Source organism: Meriones unguiculatus, chromosome 15 (genome assembly GCF_030254825.1).
Source record: "Meriones unguiculatus strain TT.TT164.6M chromosome 15, Bangor_MerUng_6.1, whole genome shotgun sequence".
In the NCBI taxonomy this organism is placed as follows: Eukaryota; Metazoa; Chordata; class Mammalia; order Rodentia; family Muridae; genus Meriones; species Meriones unguiculatus.
Genome location: NC_083362.1, coordinates 76,151,065 through 76,171,531, shown reverse-complemented (window position 1 = coordinate 76,171,531; position 20,467 = coordinate 76,151,065). Strand labels below are relative to the sequence as shown.

The 20,467-nt window shown below is 50.2% G+C and overlaps 1 protein-coding gene across 36 annotated transcripts in view; it reads right to left on the bottom strand.

Annotated features, from left to right (window-relative positions):
- The window catches only part of Lrrfip1 (LRR binding FLII interacting protein 1), a 120,781-nt gene that overhangs the window by 51,373 nt on the left and 48,941 nt on the right, over nucleotides 1–20,467 (bottom strand). For 14 of the 36 annotated variants that reach the window (XM_060368842.1, XM_060368840.1, XM_060368841.1 and 11 more), the window contains exons 2-3: nucleotides 5,157–5,243; nucleotides 313–330 (exon numbers count right to left, since the gene is read on the bottom strand). In XM_060368842.1, coding sequence (XP_060224825.1) covers nucleotides 313–330; nucleotides 5,157–5,243 — 105 coding nt within the window. Of the gene's footprint in view, nucleotides 1–312; nucleotides 331–5,156; nucleotides 5,244–20,016; nucleotides 20,328–20,467 lie in introns of those variants that run through there. The other 22 variants (XM_021659569.2, XM_060368844.1, XM_060368843.1 and 19 more) reach the window with 10 other exon arrangements.

Genomic DNA, 20,467 nt, shown 5'->3' with positions numbered 1-20,467 from the left:
AATAAGGCCTTCTGGGAAAAAGTCTTTATTTTTTAATATACAATTGGTAAAAGCTTCCTCCAATTCTAAAATGTGGTTTGTGTTAAAAAATTTTTTTCTCCACTGGAGACAATTTTCCAATTCCTTGAGGCAGTTCCTAGAGGGATGTGTTCAGTGCATGGCTGCTGCCTCTTGAGGGGAGAAGCAGGCGCAGAGGTGGAGGTGCAGGGTGGAGGAAAGCAGGGTGGCCAGTGCACAGCATTGTTCTGAAGGCTACAGGGCTCGGCAAGGGAAAGCAGCACATGCACTTTAGAAATGAAGGGCAGAGCCTACCTTTTGGACTTGATAGATCTACAGGAAAGGGAGAGAGAAACGGGAAAAATAGAAAATGCAGTTAAAATTGTAGCAACATCAGAAAGGTTCAGTAACAACCAGAAATAAGAGCGAACACCACACTGCAGAAAAATGAAGATTACTGATTAAACATGTGTTGTTTTAGATGACGGCTGATGGCCTGTTGCCACAACAGGAAACAGGAATTGAGGACATCTTTTCAGACTTTAAAGGAGATGGGGACATGGAGGAAAGGATGCTCCAGAGGGAGTAAGGGAATGAGAGACAGAAATGGCAAGTGACTCTAATCAAAATATATCAAACTCAGATACAAGTAAAATATGACATCGCCCAAGAATAAACATGAAATTATCTTTAGAAAGAAAACTGCTAATAAAAGTTTAACCAGAAAGTATCAAATTTTAAATGGGAAATTGAGTGGTCAGATTCAGAAAGGGTTAATAAAGAGGCCTTAGCGTCCTGGTCCGTGCAGATTTATAGGAAAGAACAGCAAGAATGTTCCGGCGAAACGTCACGGCCATGAGACTGCGCTGAAACACAAGAGGGGCTCCCTCCTCCCAACAGACAGGTTTACTTCAGAGCCGTCTCTTCATTTCATGTGCCGCTAAGACAGAGATATCTGCATTCATTCAACAAACCATGGCTTGTGTCAGGCCTTGTTAAAGGCACAGGACTAGAATATGGCACTTTTGTTCATAAGGGAAAGCACCAGAGAAAGCAGTCAGCTTTTAACTATAATAAACATAAACGCGGCATCTCCAACCAAAACGATGATCCAGTCTGGCGGAAGAGAGATACTTCTATCAGCCCAAGCTTTTCCAGTAAAGCTCAAGGATCCCTACGATCTCCCAAAAAACACCACCTATATGTTATTCTCCTTTGGTAAGTAAGGCCGTTAAAAAGGAGCTAAGATCCACTCAACCAGCCCCAAATCACAGCTTGAGGATGCTGCAATTGGCTCCTGCCATCTGCATGGCTGACAAGAGTCATTACTGGGGATACTTAGAGAGCCCTGCGTCTGGATACAGCTCACTGTCCGGAGGTTTGGGGGCAGATCTGCACCCCAGCACTCCTGTCCTTCCTATCTTTGCTCTCTGCACAGTCTGCAAGCTCTTCTGGAGGACCCCAACTTTGGCATGAGCTTGAGGCCTCCTCAGCTCATCCAGGCCCCTTCCTCTAGGGCCAGCCACCCCCTGCCCAGCAGCATGAGCAGGAAAAAGCAAGGATCATGTTTCCCAGTTTTAAAACAAAATACCAACCGTACTGGCTAAACACTGGCAGTCCAAAACATATTCATTTCTCCTTAATCAACAACTTAAAATGCCAGTGCCCCGGGCTATCGGATGGTATGAGCTCACGTTGGGCTCCACGCTGCTAATAATAGCCAGGGCCGAGAAGACAGGCAGAGCAGTCTGCGGGGGGCTTCGGTGTCAGGCTGCATGCTTGGGCTGCGAGCTACTCTCACTCTTCTCTGCAGACTCGCCCACCAGTGCCTGTGCACACGTACACATGTATGCACACACATGCACACACGTATGCACACACATGCACACACGTATGCACACACATGCTCCTCCTGGATTGGGCTAGGTGAAGGGGAGCTGGATATGCAGCAACTGCTTCTCTTCCTATGCAGTTCCTGCTGACAAGCGTGGGCCCTGTGCCTGGCAAATTCTGCCTCAAATGCAGCATGAAGAGATGTTTGGTGTTCAAGGCCAAACGCCCTTCTGTTCAAACAAAAACTCTAAGGACTCATTAATTTCCTCTTAGTTGTGGATGTTGCCACACTCGCAGCTAACTGCCCAGGGGTTCTCACCCAAGAATTTGTAGAAGCTTTTAAAAATATAATCGTGCACATAAGCCAATCAATGCTACCCATCAGCAAGAAGGAATATAATTTAGTGTCCCTTAGTAGACGTGTGTGCACACACTACATAACTCACCTTGACCTCTGTAGGAATTTTAGATCTTAGTGAAAGTCACTCCTGAAGCCACACTCACTAACAGCATGAGCTCACAGCCTCACCGAATCCCACTGCCTGAGTCCTTGGTTGATCCCTAACAAGAGCTGAAACGGACAGCAGTGAGGCTTATCACCCACTGGAAGGCCAGTGGGACATAAATGCAGCTAACCCCCGGAACCAGCAGAGCAGCAAAACACCCTGGTGATTTCTGCAGACTGTTGGGCCTGGGCCTGGGGCTGAGGCTCAGTGTGAAGTGCCTAGCATACATGAGGTACCAGGTTCAATTCCCACTACTGCCAAATGTAAAAGGTAAAGAGAGAATGGAAGGAAAAAAAGAAGGAAGGAAGGAAGGAAGGCAGAAAAGAAGAAAGGAAGGGAGGGAGGAAGGAAGGAGAGAGAGAGAGGAAAGAGAAAGAAAGACAAAAGAAAGAAAAAGGAAGAAAGGAAGAAAGGAAGAAAGGAAGAAAGGAAGAAAGAAAGAAAGAAAGAAAGAAAGAAAGAAAGAAAGAAAGAAAGAAAGAAAGAAAAAAGAGAGAAAGAAAGACTTTAGGACTATGGGAGAACCAGGGTATGGTGACAGTAGAGGAGCCTAGGGCAGGGCATAGCAGCCATGGTAAGCAGCTCCCATAGGGCTCCCGGCACTTAGTAACCCTAAGAAACAGCAGGTGCCAGCCCCAGAACTACCTATCTCCCCATCACACTAGCCTGTGGCTCCCACAGTCAATGGGAAGGGTTATCAGGGTCCTACACACAGGGGGCTGACAACTATCTACTGAATGAGCAGAAATATTGCACAGAGAAAATGATAGCAGGTGTCTGAAAAACACCTGGGACTTGTGAAAAAAAAAAATTAACTATTCATTTCCAAACTGCCCAGTATGTATCCCAGAGTCAAGTGAGCTGAGGAGCTCCAGAGGATGGTTCCCTGAGCCTGGGCCATACCCACTCAGAGGCGCCTGACAGTGGCCTACAAAGCAGTAGGGTCTTTTCCTATTTTCCCTTTATGGGTCCAGATATTTGTCTCTGGTGAGTTTCCTGAAGGAACTTCTGGGTGGGGCATCCTGACAGGTGTTCACTGATTCTGATTCCCCTTCGGCCCACCTGACCCTTGGCCAGGAGACTAGGAGAGGAAGGCACTTCAGTTAACTCGAAGACTTGTTAATCACAGTTCATGTGGGAAAAGCCCAAATAATTAAACACACACACACACACACACACACACACACACACACACACGGACTGCCTATTTTCTGATTTTAAAAAGATAAACCTCTGAAGGGAGACAGATGCTGGGAAAACACCAACCCCATGCTTCTCCCAGAGAACTAAGAGAAAATATTTTTAAAAAAATATACAAAGCCAGGCAGTGGTAACGCATACCTTTAATCCCAGTGCTCAAGAGGCAGAGGCAAGTGGATCTCTGTGAGTTCGAGGCCAGCCTGGTCTACAAAGGGAGTCCCAGGACAGCCAAGACTACACAGAGAGACCTTATCTCAAAAGCCATTAAAAAACAAAACAACAACAACAATAAAAAAATTAAAAGAAAAAATACATAAACACAAAAAAGTACTAAATGTAAAATGTGAAAGTACTAAATGTAAAATAACAAAGAGTAGAACAAATTACACTTTATAAACTTTATTTGCATTTGTAGCCAGAGGGAAAGACAGTGAGCCACCTTCCAGTACTGGTTTAATTTTTCTGCTCAGAGCTTAACACACAGGAGAAGCTTGCCAAGCCCATGTAAAGGTCACTTCCTGATCACTACAGGACAGGGTGAGGTCCCCTCACTGGGGTGACTGCCCTGACCACCATCCCTGACACTGGGGCCCTGGTCCCCCTTTGCTTGAGCCTTTAGGCTGGGGCTCCCAGCACTCTATGGCTACCCATACACTGCCTAGAAGTTTCCTTCCCCAAATCAAGTCTGGCCACCTCCCCTCTTCTATTGGCATGACGCCCCAGGCAATAAGGGACAGTGAATGTCACAAGCTAGTGGCCCAGCTGCCCCTCCAGTGCACATGACAAGCTTAGGAAGGCAGAGAGGTCTGATGGCCTGAAGAGAAACAGGAATCCCAAGCTTCCATCTGAAGCTGCACAAATGGTGAACGTCAGCTGGGAACAGGAAGAGAGCCAGAACCTACATATGAAGGACCACTGCAGCAGCTGGATACCGCTGCCCAGAACAGTCAGGCCTTCTTCATCACCAAGCCTGCAACATGGGGCTGGAGCACATGCTCCTCATTTGCCGGTTACGCGCATGGTTGTGAAGAAAGCAGAACCCTAGTGCACTTAAAGAGCCCACAGACTGGCTGATGGGAAGGGATTCTGACTCAAGGCTTTAAAACCCAACATCGGATAGGGGTGTGGGCACCTGTGACCACCTGGGTCCTCCAGAGCACAGCTGTTCCTGTGACTGCTTATTCCAGTGTTCACTCTAATTGCTGAGAAGCCTCAGAGAAAACCTTTTCTAATGAAAAAAAGTTGGCCAATTAAGTTAAAACAAAAATTACTCTGCTCTTTTCTTGCTCTGAGAGAATCCAGACCTTAACCCTACAGGTGGACAGACAGAAGCCTCAACCCAGTTCTCTCCAGCTCGTCTCAGTTAGAAAGCTGTCCTAGAAACTCAACTAAAGGGCAAGCCCAGAGGCTGCTCCATCAGGCCCTCAGATGGGCAGGCATGCCCGGCCTCGTGCTTTGTGTGCTGGGGTCTAACTGGGAACAAGAACCCCGGGAGCACACATTCCAAGCGGGAGCCATGAAGAGGTGACAGTGAAGGAGGCCGATGCTCAACAGCAGCAGGAACTCTGTCTTCGAGGCCCTAAAAGAAAGAGTCAACCGCGAGCCCCCAGCCTCCATTACCTCCTTCTGCTGCCGCTCCAGCTCCTTCATCCGGATCTCCCGAGCCTCGGCTCGGGCTGCACGCTTTGCTGCAAGCCTGGCCTCCGCCTGAAACAGACCCAGAAACCTTATTAGAGAGCAGACCAGGCAACTTCCGGGTACATAGTTAATGTAGAGAGAAAATCTCGTTTAGAGCTTAACGAGCATACAGCAGTGATTCACAGATGCACTCCAATGGCAGGGCTGTCAGGAGTGGGAAGAATCGAGGCTGTGAGCCCAAGAGCTCCTCCCTTATCTACTTCCAGTAAGCTGGGGTACACCGCTTTACACGGAAGACTTCAGAAATAAATAATTCTTACATTTAAAAAAAATGTGATCAAATCCAGTGCCATTTTGTTCAGATATATTTTGCTCAAACTTTGACTCCCTTTGTCCAGTTTCCAGTCTCATGTCCTACTGCCTGCTAGTCACCATCAGATCCACTCCAGCAACAGCCAACACCTTGTGTTGAGGTGGTCCTCATCTTTCTTGGCGATGGCCCCTAAGCACTAAGAGTTGTGGCTCTTGGACTTTCCATATGCCAAAGAAGAGCCTAGAAGTTCTTCCTTTTAATACAGAGGTGAAAGTTTCCTGACTCAGAAAGGAAAGGAAAAATCATATGGTAAGATTGCCAAGGTCTGCAGCGTGGTTGTTAATGCCTCACTGCGCCCAGTTTACAAGTAAAGTCCTATCACAGGTACATATGTCGAGGAGAAACACAGCCCAACAGAGTTTGGTATCATCTGAGGACAGGTGGGTGACTACTGAGCCCTAACTAAATGCCAGGTGGGCACAGAACTTCACCCCTTGCCATAGCCCCATGACAGAGCCAGGTGTTCCTGCAGGGTCCCAGTCTGGCAGCCCCACAGACAGACAGACTCCTGCCCCGTCCCTCTTGGCCCTGTTGCTCTATGACTCCTCTCCCCTCCGCAGCGCAGGGAGCCCAGGCTCTCCCAAGGCCACCAAGGGTACAGTGGACAGCTCTGGAAGGTAGAGCTCCCAGCATCTATGTCCTCAGAGCACATCTGACTGTGCCAACCAGGGGGTCACAGATGGCATTTTGACCCTGTTACATGTCTACTGACCATGCGAATGTTATCTCCTGCAACCCAGCAGTGAGGGAAGTAAAAGGCTGAGTGTTCCAGAACTCAGGCTCTCTGGCATCATGCCCCGCCTCTTTGGCAGGTAAGTTCCCTTGATATGCAGTCAATAATTCTTCTACCCACAGCTCTGGAGTTTTGCAGTGTCTCACTGTTCCCTAGGTCATTTTAATACAGTGCTTTCTGGACAGTCTGCAGTTGGCTAGTGGGACCAGCCAGTAGCAAGAGCCTAAGAATGTTTGGCTTTCTCAGCAGCACACTTCCACTAGGAGATAGGTCCTGGTGGCCGACCTGAATACTATCTCCCTGACCATACACATATACTTATATATGCATACATATATGCACATCAGAAGACAAACTGATCCTTTCCCTTTCCTTCCCTCTTTTTTTTTTATTGTTGATTCTTCTAAAAGACAAGGTCTTGCTTTCTATATAACCTCAAATTCACCATCCTCCTGCCTCAGCCCTCCCACTCTGCCAGGCTGGGCTTTCATCTCATCACCATTCCTGGCCTTGATCTCTTTCCATTCTAATCTAAGTTGAATCACCTAGGATTTCTTTCCAACTTCCAAGGAATTGACTCCATCACAGATTTTGTGTGGTCCCTTATCAGTCCAAGTCCTTGTCTTTCAAATCAAAGGGCATTCAACATCACAAGCTGGGAATTGCGCTGGGACTGGGGCATGGGTGGAGTGCTGCCTTGTCCTGGCTGAGTCAGAACTCTGGCACTTGGGGTCATTTTAAAGGTTCCATACTAGTTACCTGTCCTAAATGGGTAGTCGAGGTCTGTAAGAAGAACCGGGAGCTGGAGTGGAAGGAAGAAAGCTCCTTACACTTAAGACCTGCCTGTGGGTGAGGAGGCGCGTGGCCCCGCGCCTGCTGGCCCCTGCTAAGAAGGCAGAGACTAGAGAAGGGTTTAGATAGCAGTATTACTCCATTGGCTTGGATAAGAGAAACAGGGCAGGGACTGTGAAAAGGACTGAGAGAAGGATAAGACCACCAGCGGGGGTAGAGGGAGAAAGGAATATAGTTGTGAGAGTTCTACAAAGGCCTACAAGTTTCTAGGAGGGTCCCAGAACCCCACCGACCACACTGGAATAGATCCCCATATGCAGGCACCTGTATAGTCTCCTTCTCCTGAGTGTGTGCAGGGGGAGTTGTGAATCTGATGATGTCACTCCTGTAAACTGCATAACACTTTACGGCAGAGAGAACTATACACTTTAAGGGCTTTTATCAGCTGACCTTGAGTGGAGCAAAAAGAGCTTGCCCGATGGGCTTAGACGAGGCCTCTAACCTAAGGCTAGAGCAAGCTTCTGCTGGTCTTGAGAAAGCTGGATGCCGTATATGTGAGAAGCCTGTGAAGGAGGCCCCAAGAGCGGTGAGAAGCCCTCAGGCGACAGCCCACAGGAACAGAACAGGGTCACCATCCTATAACGTCCAAGAAAGTGAAAGTTCTGGAACCACAAATGAGCTCTGAGCTCATCCTCTTCTGAAGAGGATCCGAAGGTCCAGAAGGACCCAGCTTGGCTAACTGCTGATGGAAGCCCATTACACCTGGAGCAAAGGTCCCAGTAGGGTGAGGCCCATACTCCTGACCCAAGGGCTATTAAGTCACAGATGAACATTGCTCAAAACTGAGAGTCTCTGGGTATTTATTACATACCAACAACGACCTTGCTTCTGAGATGGCATTTGCCCTTGTTGGCCTCCTCTGAGCTAGGGATGTTGGGTACCTCAAACACATGCCATGCTAGCATGTCTGGCCGGCCAGCCCCTCATCCCATCGGGATTAATTTGTGGCACTGGGCCAAAGTCCCTAAATGGAGTCCACATGCCTCAAGAACCTCCCCTTGGGACACAGTTCTCATTGTAGTCCACTTTCGCCCAACATGCACTTGGTCCTTGAAGGAAGTGGTGCTAAAAACTATAAAGCCACCAGACCTGCCTTGAGGAGTCTAGTCATGGGCTGGCAAAGGAGCCACTCGAATGAAGCCTGTTATGCCCCAGCTACTTCTGATAGCAGGATTTAGATTAGCCTGTAATTCAATACAGCTTCAGGTCCTCGTAGACTCCACCATCCTCGGCACCCACATCTCTTACAGTGCTCACATGACCTGTGGGGAGACGGAGCCTCACAGTACAGGAAGTGATGGCAATCATCTTGTTTCCTGGAACTTGCCCAACCATACACCAGCAGACAGAAGAGCCAAACACTGACACAGATCCAAACCCTACATGTGACGGTGCATGTCTTCCTGAGACAAACCCTACACTCAGCGGAGCTCACACTAGCTTTGATGCCCGAAAGAATCAGTGGTTCAGCAGTGTGCTTTGGCCTATTCAGACACGCTACTAAGAACAGCAACACACAGGAGCTAAAAGAATGATGGTCATGAATATGGTCCTTGTTGAGTCACCAGGGAAGGCTCGATGTGATCAAGTTGTGAAATGAACTGAAGTACAAAGCAGCCAAGGTTCACCGTGTGACACTCAGGCGCAAGTTCGTGCCCTGTGCACAGTACAAAGCCCAGGCCTGTCCAAAATATGCCAACTGTCCAGGTGGTTCTCGGGGTTGGCTGCCTCAGGCAGGTGCTCCAGGGGTGCAGGGCAAAGTTTCCTAGACAGATGCTTTGCCAAAATACAAAAACCATAGCACAAGGTCACAGGTTGATTTAAAAGCCTCTAAGCACACCCTTCCACTGGCTGCCCTCAGCCTGCAGGAGACTAGGAGCAGTTTCCAGAAGAGCACAGCAGGGACCTGCTGCTTCTCCTCTGGAGGCCCAGCCCACCAGGGCTTCACAAGCCTCCTGCATGTTGGGGCTTTCCCAAGGGCAGGGACCTTGCTGTGTGGGGATACATGCATGTTTTGGGATATTAGACGCTCTGTAGAACAGAGGTAGGAAAGTAAGGGGGAGGGGAGGGAGAAGAATCAGCGTCCAAACCCATGTTCACTGGCTACGGAGAGCAAACATGATTTTGTTGGTTGCTCTAGAAACTGCACGGGTGTAGTACCATCTTGGCTCTTCATCTTGGTACATGCACAGGGCTGAGGCAGGAGGTCACAGGGCCAGGCTCCTGTGACAAGCCACAGGCTTGCTAGTTTCTTGGGAACTCCCAAAGCTGCTTGTTCAGAATGTAAGTTTTCCTCCCCTTCTATGGGCCCTGGCTGGCACTCCCCTAGCTGCTGTGGGCCCAGACCTGGGATCCTATAAACAGCTTTTATAGGCTGGGCTTTTAAACTGAGGCACTCCTCCAGGGTGGGGACAGCTGCAAAGGTCCCACAGACCACCACGGCTGCCGATGACAAGTCCACAAGCTGACCCTTTGGCTCCAGACCCTTTGGCTCCAGACTCCATACACCATAATCAAATCCAAGGGCACACCTACCTGGGTGAGACATGCAACCCAGGAACACATCCACCCTGCTGACACACACAATCCACGGACACACCCACCACGGTGACACACACATCTGAAGACATCTCCACCCCGAGTAAGAAGGATGGCATGGACGGCCACCAAAAGGTACAAGTCTGGCCCAAGGCCTCGGGTCTTCCGTCTACTTGCCCTCACTGCCAGCCCTACAGCTTGCTGCAGCCTCCCTCGGCTAAGTGTCCAGCTCACTGGCCAGCTGCAGAAATTACTTCCAACAAAAAGCCTTCTGTGGGCTACACAGCCACGCGTGACAGCCCCAGGACAGGCTAGCAAAGGCTTCAGAGAGTTGAGAAGTCAGCGGAAGGATCTGACTATCAGTAAAGTAAGTGCTGGGGTCGCTGAGCAATCGCCCTGGAGCGCCCCTGGCCATGCAAGCCTAGACCCCTGGTTGGTGCAGTGTGCTCAGGCATAAGATAGGTCTGCAGCAGGTCTACGCCATCTTCAGTGTACACGGCCTTCAGTGGCTCCTCCGGCACCACACCCCCGCTCATGCCAGGCCTGGGCCTTGAGACCTTCCTGAGACTCACGCCTGGCAGGAAAAGTATAGGTGCCAGGCCCTCTTCTGCCCCGCTCAGGCTGTGGGCATGACACTGATACCAGGGGCCCTGGAGTCTACAAGAGAAGCTTGAAGAATTTACACTTATGGATCAGAGCTGTAAGGAAGCTCTTGAGAAAGGGATCTGAGACAGTTCTGATATCAGGTCACTTCCTCCACCAGACTGAGGAAGGCTTGGGACCCGCAAAACCAGCTCCCACACCTCCATCCCCGGGCAGACCCACTGCACACGGCCCATTAGCAGCTTGGCCCTGCAGAGCACCTGGCGGTGGGATGCATCATTCTCAGGTTTTGCGAACTCCAGGAGGGCTGCCCGAGAGAGCTCTGGGTCGGTCTGCTTCCTCCGATGCTACATGAAGATGCTACCCCGGGGGCCACTTAGACGTAAAGACTCGAGGAACAGGAGGACGTGTCCACGCTAATGATACATTTAGTGAAGCCTCCAGGCTTTAGAGTTGAGCAGGATTGGTAGCATTTTCATCAGGGCATTATTTCATCATGCCATAACCGTAACTATAACCGTTTCAGAAAACTCCTACGGATGTAGCGAAAAGTTCACTCATGTGAGTGCAGCTGAAGCCCAAAGTGGCACCAAAAAGGCCGGCTTGGTTTAGAAATAGGCAAGGGGACTCCATCCTGGTGCGATCCATCCCCGAGAGAAGGAACAAAAAAATCTTATGTGGGAGCTTGGAAGTCCTGGTGCGCACCCACCCACCCACGCCCGTGTTAGCGTGGCCCACAAACACATGGTGGTTTCCAGACTGGGGTGGAGGTTGCAGAGCGACAGAATCCCTTTCCTGAGTCGCCTTGGTTACAGGAAGTAGCAACAGCTACCGACTTTTGTTTCTACGGAAACCCCCACAGCTTATATTCGGCAGACTCTAAAAACAGTCTGCTATTGAGTGCAGCCAAGTGGATGCACGGTGGAAAAGGAAAGCACAGGCACAGGCTGGGTGCAGCAAGGCCGGCCTCTGTTCCGTGGATTGACTGCCCCTGACCCGTGGCTATCACATGGGTCTCCTCCTGTTCTTCTATCACATGGGTCTCCTCCTGTTCTTAAAACGAGTATTCAACTTTCCAAATCCTTCAGTCTCCGCCATGAGGTCCCGGGAACAGTAAGCCTGCTCCTTACGGCTGTGGCTGTGAGTGAGGACACGACGGGGCACCACTGTCAGTGCAGGAATGTCCACTCTTAGAGGGTATTGGGAATGCTGGAGAATCTCAGGCTTTCAGGGTAAGGCCAGGCCAGGACAGCACTGCAGAGAGCTTACCACAGACCACTCAGGCGGCCTCAAAGAGCAAGGTGGAATTTAAGCAGACTGAACACACACGCTACACAGTTCAAACTACATCACTACCCTGTAAACTGTCAGCACGGGAAATGAGGGGGGCGCTGCAGATGGGGCGGCACACACCCGTAACACCAGCAGCTGGGAGGCTGAGTCAGATGGATCAGGAGTTCAAGGCCAGTCTGGGCTACGAAGGTTCCCGTCTTACAAAACAGCAGCAGAATGGAAGTTTGGCAAGAGTATAACAGGCTCTGCTAAGGACTTTCTCAAGATGTGTGTGTGTGGTGGTGGGGGGGTATCTTAGTGAGACACCCATGTCCGTCCACATCACAGTGCTACAAACTGCATTTACTTATTTGGTGTGTGTGTGTGTGTGTGTGTGTGTGTGTGTAAAGGAGAGGTAAACTTTGATGCCTTCCTCAATCACTCTCCAGTGTTTGATACAGGGTCTCTCTTTGAGCCCGTGGTCCACCAGTTTGACCAGACAAGCTGGCCAACAAGCCTCAGGGCCCCTCCTGTCTCCCCAGCACGGCGATTACAGGTGTGCCACGCCAAACTTTTACTTGGACACTGAGACTCCAAACTCAGGTCCTTGAGCTCTAAGCACTTTGCCGTGTCCGTGAGCACAGCCCTTCTGATGGCACTCAGCCACACTGGCACGCCTGCTCTGGGGGGGGACGCAGGACGCAGGCCACAAGGTCAACGGGGACCAGGTTCCTCAGTGCACCGGAGGGGATGTAGAGCAAAGAGTTACAGCCTGAAGTTCAACTTCCTTTGTGCAACTTCTTTTAAAATACTACCAAAATGAACTGATTAATTAATTAGTCAAAATGTATTAACTGATTAATTAAATTATCCTTTAATGAAAAAACAGTGACTGTACTACTCCTAGCTAGGCCCACAGGCTCCAAGGAGGTGTTACACTGCTCTGAATGTGGTCCCTGAGGTGCCCAAGGCAGAGTATTCTCAAGGGAGCGGAGTTCCGGGTGGAGGTAGAGCTCTGCAGATCTGGCCTTGAGTGTGAGTTCCACCACAGTTCTGGGCCACAGCTTGATAATTCAGTTGCAAACATCTTCTCCATGGCAGAAGTAAGAACCAGGCAACACCAGCTCTAAGAGAAACAGGCTTCTTCAGGACCAGGATGTTCACCTAACATACATGACATCTAACACGAAAGGGGTTTGAGGACCATACATACCATCCTGGCAACACCAAAGCCATGACTAAGGACTTCCAGGGCTGAGCAAAGAGGGTCGCATCCTCTTAATTTAGGGGTTCCCTCCAGGAACCTCATCCAGGCTCCACTCCCTCAGCTGTCTGTTCCATTCTAGACTGTCCCCTGAAACCCACTCCTAAGGTTTCATCAACTGTTGACACCGTTCTTTCCAGGAATGAGCCGGAAAACTGCAGACCCCAGATACAGAACAGCTTGTAACAACTTGCAGCAGAATACTGTCCACCTAGCAAAACAGCTGCTGTCTTTGTCAAGTAAGCTGTGCCTGCCTGCAAGATCTAGCTGAGTACTGACATTCCTTGATGGGGAGGGGGTGGGAAAGCCACTGGAGATTCCTACCACACCTCCCAGGCCTGTGTATGCAATTCTGTCCTAACTGCATAGGGCTGTTGGGGTCTTTGGGAGGTGTCAGAATATACGGGCTGGAGAAAGTTAATCTAAAGGGACTCCATCTATGTGGCTTTCGAGAAGCCATCATTCTTGCTAAGTAAGGACTCTCCAGGGAAGCTGCTTTGGAGTCAGCCACACTCTGTCATCCATGATCTCTATAAGTGAGCCAAATAAATCCTTTGGTTCCCAAGGTTGAGAGTCTTGAAATGGTACTCTGCTTTGTCCATAGGACCTTCGGACAACGTCGGGAAGACATTGTTTACGTCTCCTTAGGCAGGGGATTCTCACAACACAAGCCTTGTATTCAATGGACATGCCTGGAAACAACAATGGGAGAAGCCATGTTCTAATTCAATGAACTTTCCAATCAGGTTGGAGGTGGAGAGGTATCACGTAAGCTACAAGATAAAGGCTTGAGTCACAGTATCACGTGACTGACATAGGCTTGGGACTATAACCAGCAGTGCTTGCCGGCCTATGCCGAGGCCCTGGGTTCAATCTCATGAAACAAAGATTCACAAGTAACATCTAATTTGTCAGTATGACTTGAAAAACAGCAAAACAGAGGCTCCTGCCAGCCTTCCATCTCCACTTTTCTCTTATTGAGAAAAATAAAGTCCATTCAACATCCTCTCATGTGGAAATTACCAGACAGGGTGTGGGATCACATGTGTGTAATCCAGCACTTCTGAGCCAGAAGTGGGAGGGTCAGGAAACCAAGACCAGTGTCAGCTACTCAGCACCCTTAGTCAGAAAAGGAGTGTGTGTGTGTGTGTGTGTGTGTGTGTGTGTGTGCTTTTGTCTGTGTGTGTGTCTGTGGTGGGGAGGGGGTGGATCAGAGTGATGCAAGCCCAGGGCTTTGAAGCTGATGGCTGCAACATAAAAGCAATGTGGTGGAGGCCACCAGTTGCATATATGCTCTCTGCCAGGCTGGCCTGAAGCACTGTATACAGTGGTGCCAGTGTCAGCACTAGTTTTAAGCCAGCTGACCAGGGGCCTAAATGTTCCACCACCTGTCTGAGGGGACTCAGCAAGCCTCCTGACTTTCTGAGCCCCCATTTACTCCTTATCTGTAAATCAGAGATAGCTAACAGTCTACTCCCATGAGGTGATGGCTGACATCGGCTACATAAACCTCACCAGACTGATTCAGCGGGGAGTCTGGTAAATTTAGCTGCTTTTACTACTCATGAAGTGTCTTCTCTGACAGCTACTGATGGAGGAGAGCGGCATGAACACAGTTCACACTGAGTTCAGAAGTGCAAGAGAAGCACACTGGCCCTAGGGAGATTACACAGAGGGAAGGTGAACTCAGACATACACCTTATGCCCACTCTTACCCCCCCCCACACACATATACACACTGCACTGGTACACACACAGGTATCAGAGTCAATGTTACAGGCCAAATATGGTGGCCTTTATCTGCAATGCAATCCCAGCACTCAAAGACAGGAAGGAGTATCACAACTGTGAAGAAAGTCTGGCCCTCATGGTAAGAACCTGTGTTCCCAAAAGTTAAAAAAAAGAGTGGGTCAGCAAGACGGCTCAGTGGGTAAAGGCATCTGGCATTGAAGGCCTGGTGACCTGAGTTCAATCCCTGGAACCCAAGTGAAGGCAGAAGGAGAGACCAACTTTACAAAATTGTCCTTTGGCCTCTAGGCACATCCTGTGTCACACCCACCCACTCCCCTCCAATAAAATAACAAAAATCACACACACACACACTTATTGTGGGTTTTGTTGTTGTTCTGTTTGTTTTGGTTTTGTTTTTCGTCCCCCCCCCACAGGGTTTTTCTGTGTAGCCCTGGCTGTCCGATAACTCACTCTGTAGACCAGGCAGTCCTTGAACTCACAGAGATCCTCCTGTCTCTGCCTCCTGAGTGCTGAGATTAGAGGTGTGGCCATCCAGCTGACTTATTTCTTTATTATACAGTGGCCATACCTTAGATTGGAGGGAATCCACACCTCACCACGGAATGTATGCCTGCTGGACTGGGCGTGGCTTAATTGGTCTGTCTCTGTCTTCACTGGTTGTTCTGGAATTTGCTCCTGGGACAAGTGACCAAGTTGCAGTGGCCAACAATCACGTGGCAAATCTAAATTACTTCTTGGGTGTATTCACACTAATGTTTGGTTTAATTTGAAAGAAGGGGGAGGCTGGAGATGGCTCAGCAGTTAAGAGCACTGTCTGTTCTTCCAAAGGACCAGGGTTCAGTTCCCAGCTCCCATATGGCAGCTCACAACTGTCTGAAATCCCAGTTCCAGGGAATATGACAGCCTCACACAGGTATACATGTAGGCAGAACACCAATGTACATAAAATAAAAATAAATAAATTATAAAAAAAAATTGGGAGAAAGGAGTTAGTTCATTTAACTATATCTACTATCACAAGTCCGGGAAGTCCACCCTAGATAAGCAAGCTAACTTCTTTACAACACAGACCAGACCAGCTGGCCTCCACTGAGAGCAGTCAGGTAATAGAGCCCTCCCTTTCCCGAAGGTTCAAGGAAAGGGCTCTGGACCCTAAGGTTAATCCTCTAAATTGAATGGAATTTTGGGAACTCTGGCATCTGAGTGAGCGCTCACAACCAGCCAGTGCTGAGTCACACAGCCTGATTTTTCTGGGAAAAGCTGTTCCCCTTGAGCATTGCCTTTTGAGGAGCAAATACATGGTACCAATGCCTGGCTCAGTTCTGTTTAAAGAAAGAATCTCACTCTAAGCAGGTTCATCTCCAATCAGCTGTGCTGAGAAATGGCCACCATAAATAACTCAGTTTCCTGCTCTCACCCGGGTAAGTGGTGGCCCAGCCTCAAGTTTTATGCAGTGTGCAAGGGAGCCTTCCGCTATGTGACAGTTGTTCGGCTGAACAGAAACCAGCTTAGAGAAAAAGGGAAATTCAGTCTTCACTGTCACCCAAGAAGCATACTGCAAGACCCTGGCTTCCACTGTAGTTCCTGGCCTTTACTACTGCGTTCAGTGGTCTCCAGTGCTGGGGGTGGGGGGTGGGCTGAGAAGCTGATATTGGAATGCCCCAGTAGCTGTGGCCTCTAGACTGGGATGAGCCTGTCTCCCAGGAGTGACAGGGGAACTGACTTATGCCATGGGCAGGACTATGGGAGCAGGTGACTGACACCTGACACAGGGCCTTCAAGGTCTCTCTGCTTCTCAAGCCAGAAAGCCCATGAATTCAGCCTCAAGTACAAGTATCTCAAAGTTAACCTCCACCTGCCTACAGTGCTGGCTGAGGGGGTGCCTTGGACCCCAAAACAACAAAATGGGAAGCAGCAGTGACAGGAAACAAAAGCCCAACAGAGGAATCAGAGATGCCCTCACTAAATTAAGCTCTTACATCACTCAGGTAAACAAGGTAGCAATAGGGCTGATGATTTGGGGCTGGGGATATTTGGATTAGAATGCTTGCTTGACACAGGAGAGAGACAGACTGACACACACACACACACACACAGAAAAGAGTGAGACAGACAGAGACACAGGCAGACACAGGGAGAGACAGAGAGACAGATAAACACAGACAGACAGAAATAAGCAGACACATAGAGAGAGCACAAGCGTGCTTGGAACACACACACAGAGTAATAAGTCAGGCGAAAAAAATGAAGCAAAGGGCCTCAGAGCTGTAACTCAAAAGGAAAGAACTTACTATGTTTATCTTAACTACATGGGGAAACAACACATTTAAAATGTCCGTACTTGCAGCTCCAAGACCTGTGGATTGGGTGGGATACAGCTTCCTACGAGAGGGGCTTGATTGCGACACAAGTCACCCACAATGTTCATGTTTGAGAACCCTGTGACTGAGTTACAAACAAAACAAACATCTCAGTGCGCTAAGTAAGTCTCTGCTTTGTGTAGGGCTGCACTCATAGACCTCCTGCCCACGTTCCGCCTGTGGGCCGTGAATTACACGCGTCTGGAGGGGCTAACCTCTACCCGTCTACCTGAATCCTTGCCCTGGTATGGCCTGGCCCCTTTCAGGGTAAGTGTTCATCAGTGTGTGGAAAGAAAGACACCAGAGATGACACAACCTGAACAACACAAAGAAGTTACAGAAGTTGAAGGTTGGCGCTTTGGGGCTGGAGAGATGGCTTAGTGGTTAAGAGCACTGTCTGCTCTTCCCGAGGACCCGGGTTCGCTTTCCACATCTACATAGGGGCTCACAACTGTCTGTAACCCCAGCTCAGGAGATCTGAGGCCCTCTTCTGGCCTTCACTGGAATCAGGCAGGCAAGCGAATCACAGACATTCACCCACCTGAAACCCCATACATATAACAGCAAACAAACAAACAAGCAAGCAAGCCAGCCAACCAATGAAGAATGGCAGTTTCCACTGTGGATGCAGAGCCTCAGACTTTTCACCAGCAGACCTGCTTAGCACCCCATCAAGCCTGCTGTCTCCCTCCTTTTTTCTTTATGGTGCTGAGGCCTTGAACACAGGGCTAGGAAAGCACTCCAACACTAAGTTATATCCTCAGCCTCTAAAGATTTCTATGTTGTTTTGAACAAACATAGAAACTCCTAGAACTGGAGTTCCTTCAGATCTAGCATCCGAGTGCCAGGGTTGCAAGTGTCCAGGCCTTCAACAACACACTCTGATTCAATCTTGCCCCTTGTCTTAGCTGAGGTCATGCCATCTGTCTGCTTCCTCTTGCCCACTTGGTTCTCTCTCAGCCCAGCCCAGGGAGACCCCTGCTCCTCTGAGCCAGGGACACCTACTGCAGAACACAATAGCCATTCTGTAGCAGTCACTGCTGCTCTCCAGCGACATACTCAACCCAGGGCCCAAGGCAGCTGGGTGGCCTCCCTTCTACCCCATCAGCCATTGTCATACCCTGCATACTTCCTGCCCAACAGGCCAGCAGCCTCAAACAGGGGCCACATTTTGTCTTTTTTTTCTGTAAGCTTCCTTAATGAAGTTTTTGCTATTGTTTTGTAAACCTCTTAAAGATTCACAACCTCTTTCTAGACTCTTCTGGGACCAAACACCTTCCAGAATTCAGCACTGTTGGAATTTAGCAGGTAACATAGACCCCATTTTGTTACACAGCAGTCCTTCATCAGATGCAATGGAGAGGGCTGCAGAGCAGTGTATGCAGGTTACACTACACTAAAAGAGAGGCTAAAAATAACCCCATCTGGGACAAGGCAGGGCTCATTGCAAGATGAATTCAGCCACAATCTTACACGTAAACATTCACACTCTCCTCGGTGCTCTGTGCTTCCTGGTTTCTGGAAGTGGACTGGAGGGATGGTGGGCCTTGATTAGCCTGGTGAGCACTAAAGAGGACCAGGCTCCAGCCTCTTACTGCTGGGTAGGTTGTGTCTTGCCTGGGCTCCAGGCAGGCTCCAAATGTTGAGCAGGGGGAGTATCTTGGAGTTGGAGGTGGAGTCCCACCTCTTGGGCCTCTCCCTGCCTTCCTTACATTCTGTTCTCCGTGTTTAGTGTTTAGTCTTCCCCTCGGCCAGGACTCCGTCGCTTGGTTCCTGTATGCTAGAGCAAGCCCAGGGCTGACTTCCTTCCCACTCTTGCCTTCTATGGTGTGCCTGGGACTCTGTTCCGAACACCGCTGTCTCAGGACCTGTGCCTCCTCCCTGATCTCAAGATTCCCCCGAAGAGGGTTCCAAAGTGGCCCTGCAGGTTCTGTCCCTCGGCCTATAGGTTACAGGCTAACTCCAAAAGCCTGATTTACTGCCCAAAACCTAAATGAGGCCATAGAATAAGCCCATTAAAAACAGACAGAAACAAAGCAGCTCTCAGCAAGGAATTGAACTTTCAAGTCTGTCATTGAAATCAAAATTTACTCACACCTTCCCCTCCCTAGAGGAAACTCCTCCAGTCAAAGTGATTAACACTTACCTGGTGAATGAGTGACTGTCTCACCAAGGCTGGACAAGATGGGAACCTTGGGTCTCCCTCTTTATGTAGTACTAACTCTCTAAACTACACCTTTTTACTTTTCAACATCCCCATTCATAAAAAACCACTGCAGTGGCTGAGGTGGGGAGGTTCGGGTCTGTAAGTCCAGCACTGCAGAGGTGGAGACATGAGGATCCCGAGTTCGAGGCTAGATTAGGTATACTGATCCAGTCTGAACTCCCAGCCTCCAAACCACTACCATTAAGTTCCGGACAGTGTAACAACCAAAGGTCCCCAACTCTCTTGTGCCCAATTTCAAGGCTCCTCTGCTGTCCCTCTACAAGTTCGGTAAGTGAAACACCTGTAAGACCCCGACAAGACACCAGAGACTCCAGAGCCGCCAAAGTAGAGAGGGGCCATGGATCCTTGAGGGAGGTGTTCCTGAAGTCAAGAGCCTGTAAGCCCTCCAAGCCACTCAAGGCAAGGTGGAGCCACCGGGCGAGGGCCCAGTTCCTAGGTGCTGTACTCTGAAAACACCAGGCCAGCACTTCCCTGTGAAACTCTACACCACGCTCAGACCTCAGACCTCAGACCTCGCTCGGTTGGTTCCAGGCCAGAGCCAGCCAGCTGGGCAGAGCCGCCCTGGAGACCATCACCAGGGCGGAGGGAGAGACCACGCTCCTTTTCGTCCTTGAGAGAGGCACTGGGACACAAAATGTACTTTTCAGAGCGCCACCTGCGGACACCTTGCCCTCAGCCAACCACCTGATGGCAGGCTGCCTGCCCTGCATCGGAGTTTTTGAGTGGCTCTCGCTGGGCCCACCCGCCTCTGCTACAGCAGGACCGCCGCGGCTGAAGGGGCCGCTGCCCTTGACCGTAGAGCCGTTGGGGGACCCAGCTCGGCGGCTGCTGCTGGCTGGCACAGGTCTGAGCCGCGCCTTCCTCTTACCAATTTTTGCGCTTCTGGACTCAGACAATCGATTTCCTGGTTTTGCGCGCCGGCCGGGCTGGTCATGTTGCCGAAGTGCAGACCAACTTCCCACCCACGAGTTCGCGCCGCAGACCTGCTCCCTTTTCGGCAGGCGGAGGGCTCTCAGAGAGGCCACATGCCCTGACCCAGGAAAGCCGTCCGGGCAGAAGCGGGACTCGCGAGGATCCCCCGGGCGCACACAGCTCGGACACCCGGCGCAGTGGTTCCCTGGCTGGGGTGCGGCTGGCAGGGCGGGGCACAGGTGGCCCCGGGCCGGAGGGCGGGAGTGGCAAGAGAGAAGCCCAAGGCACACTCCGCCTCTGCCCCGCCCCGCCCCGCCCCACCCCCCACCCACCCCGTGCCTGCCACCCCTTCCTCCCCAGCCTTTCCCGCGCTCTTTCCAGTGGGATGTGCCCCTCCCCTCCGGCTC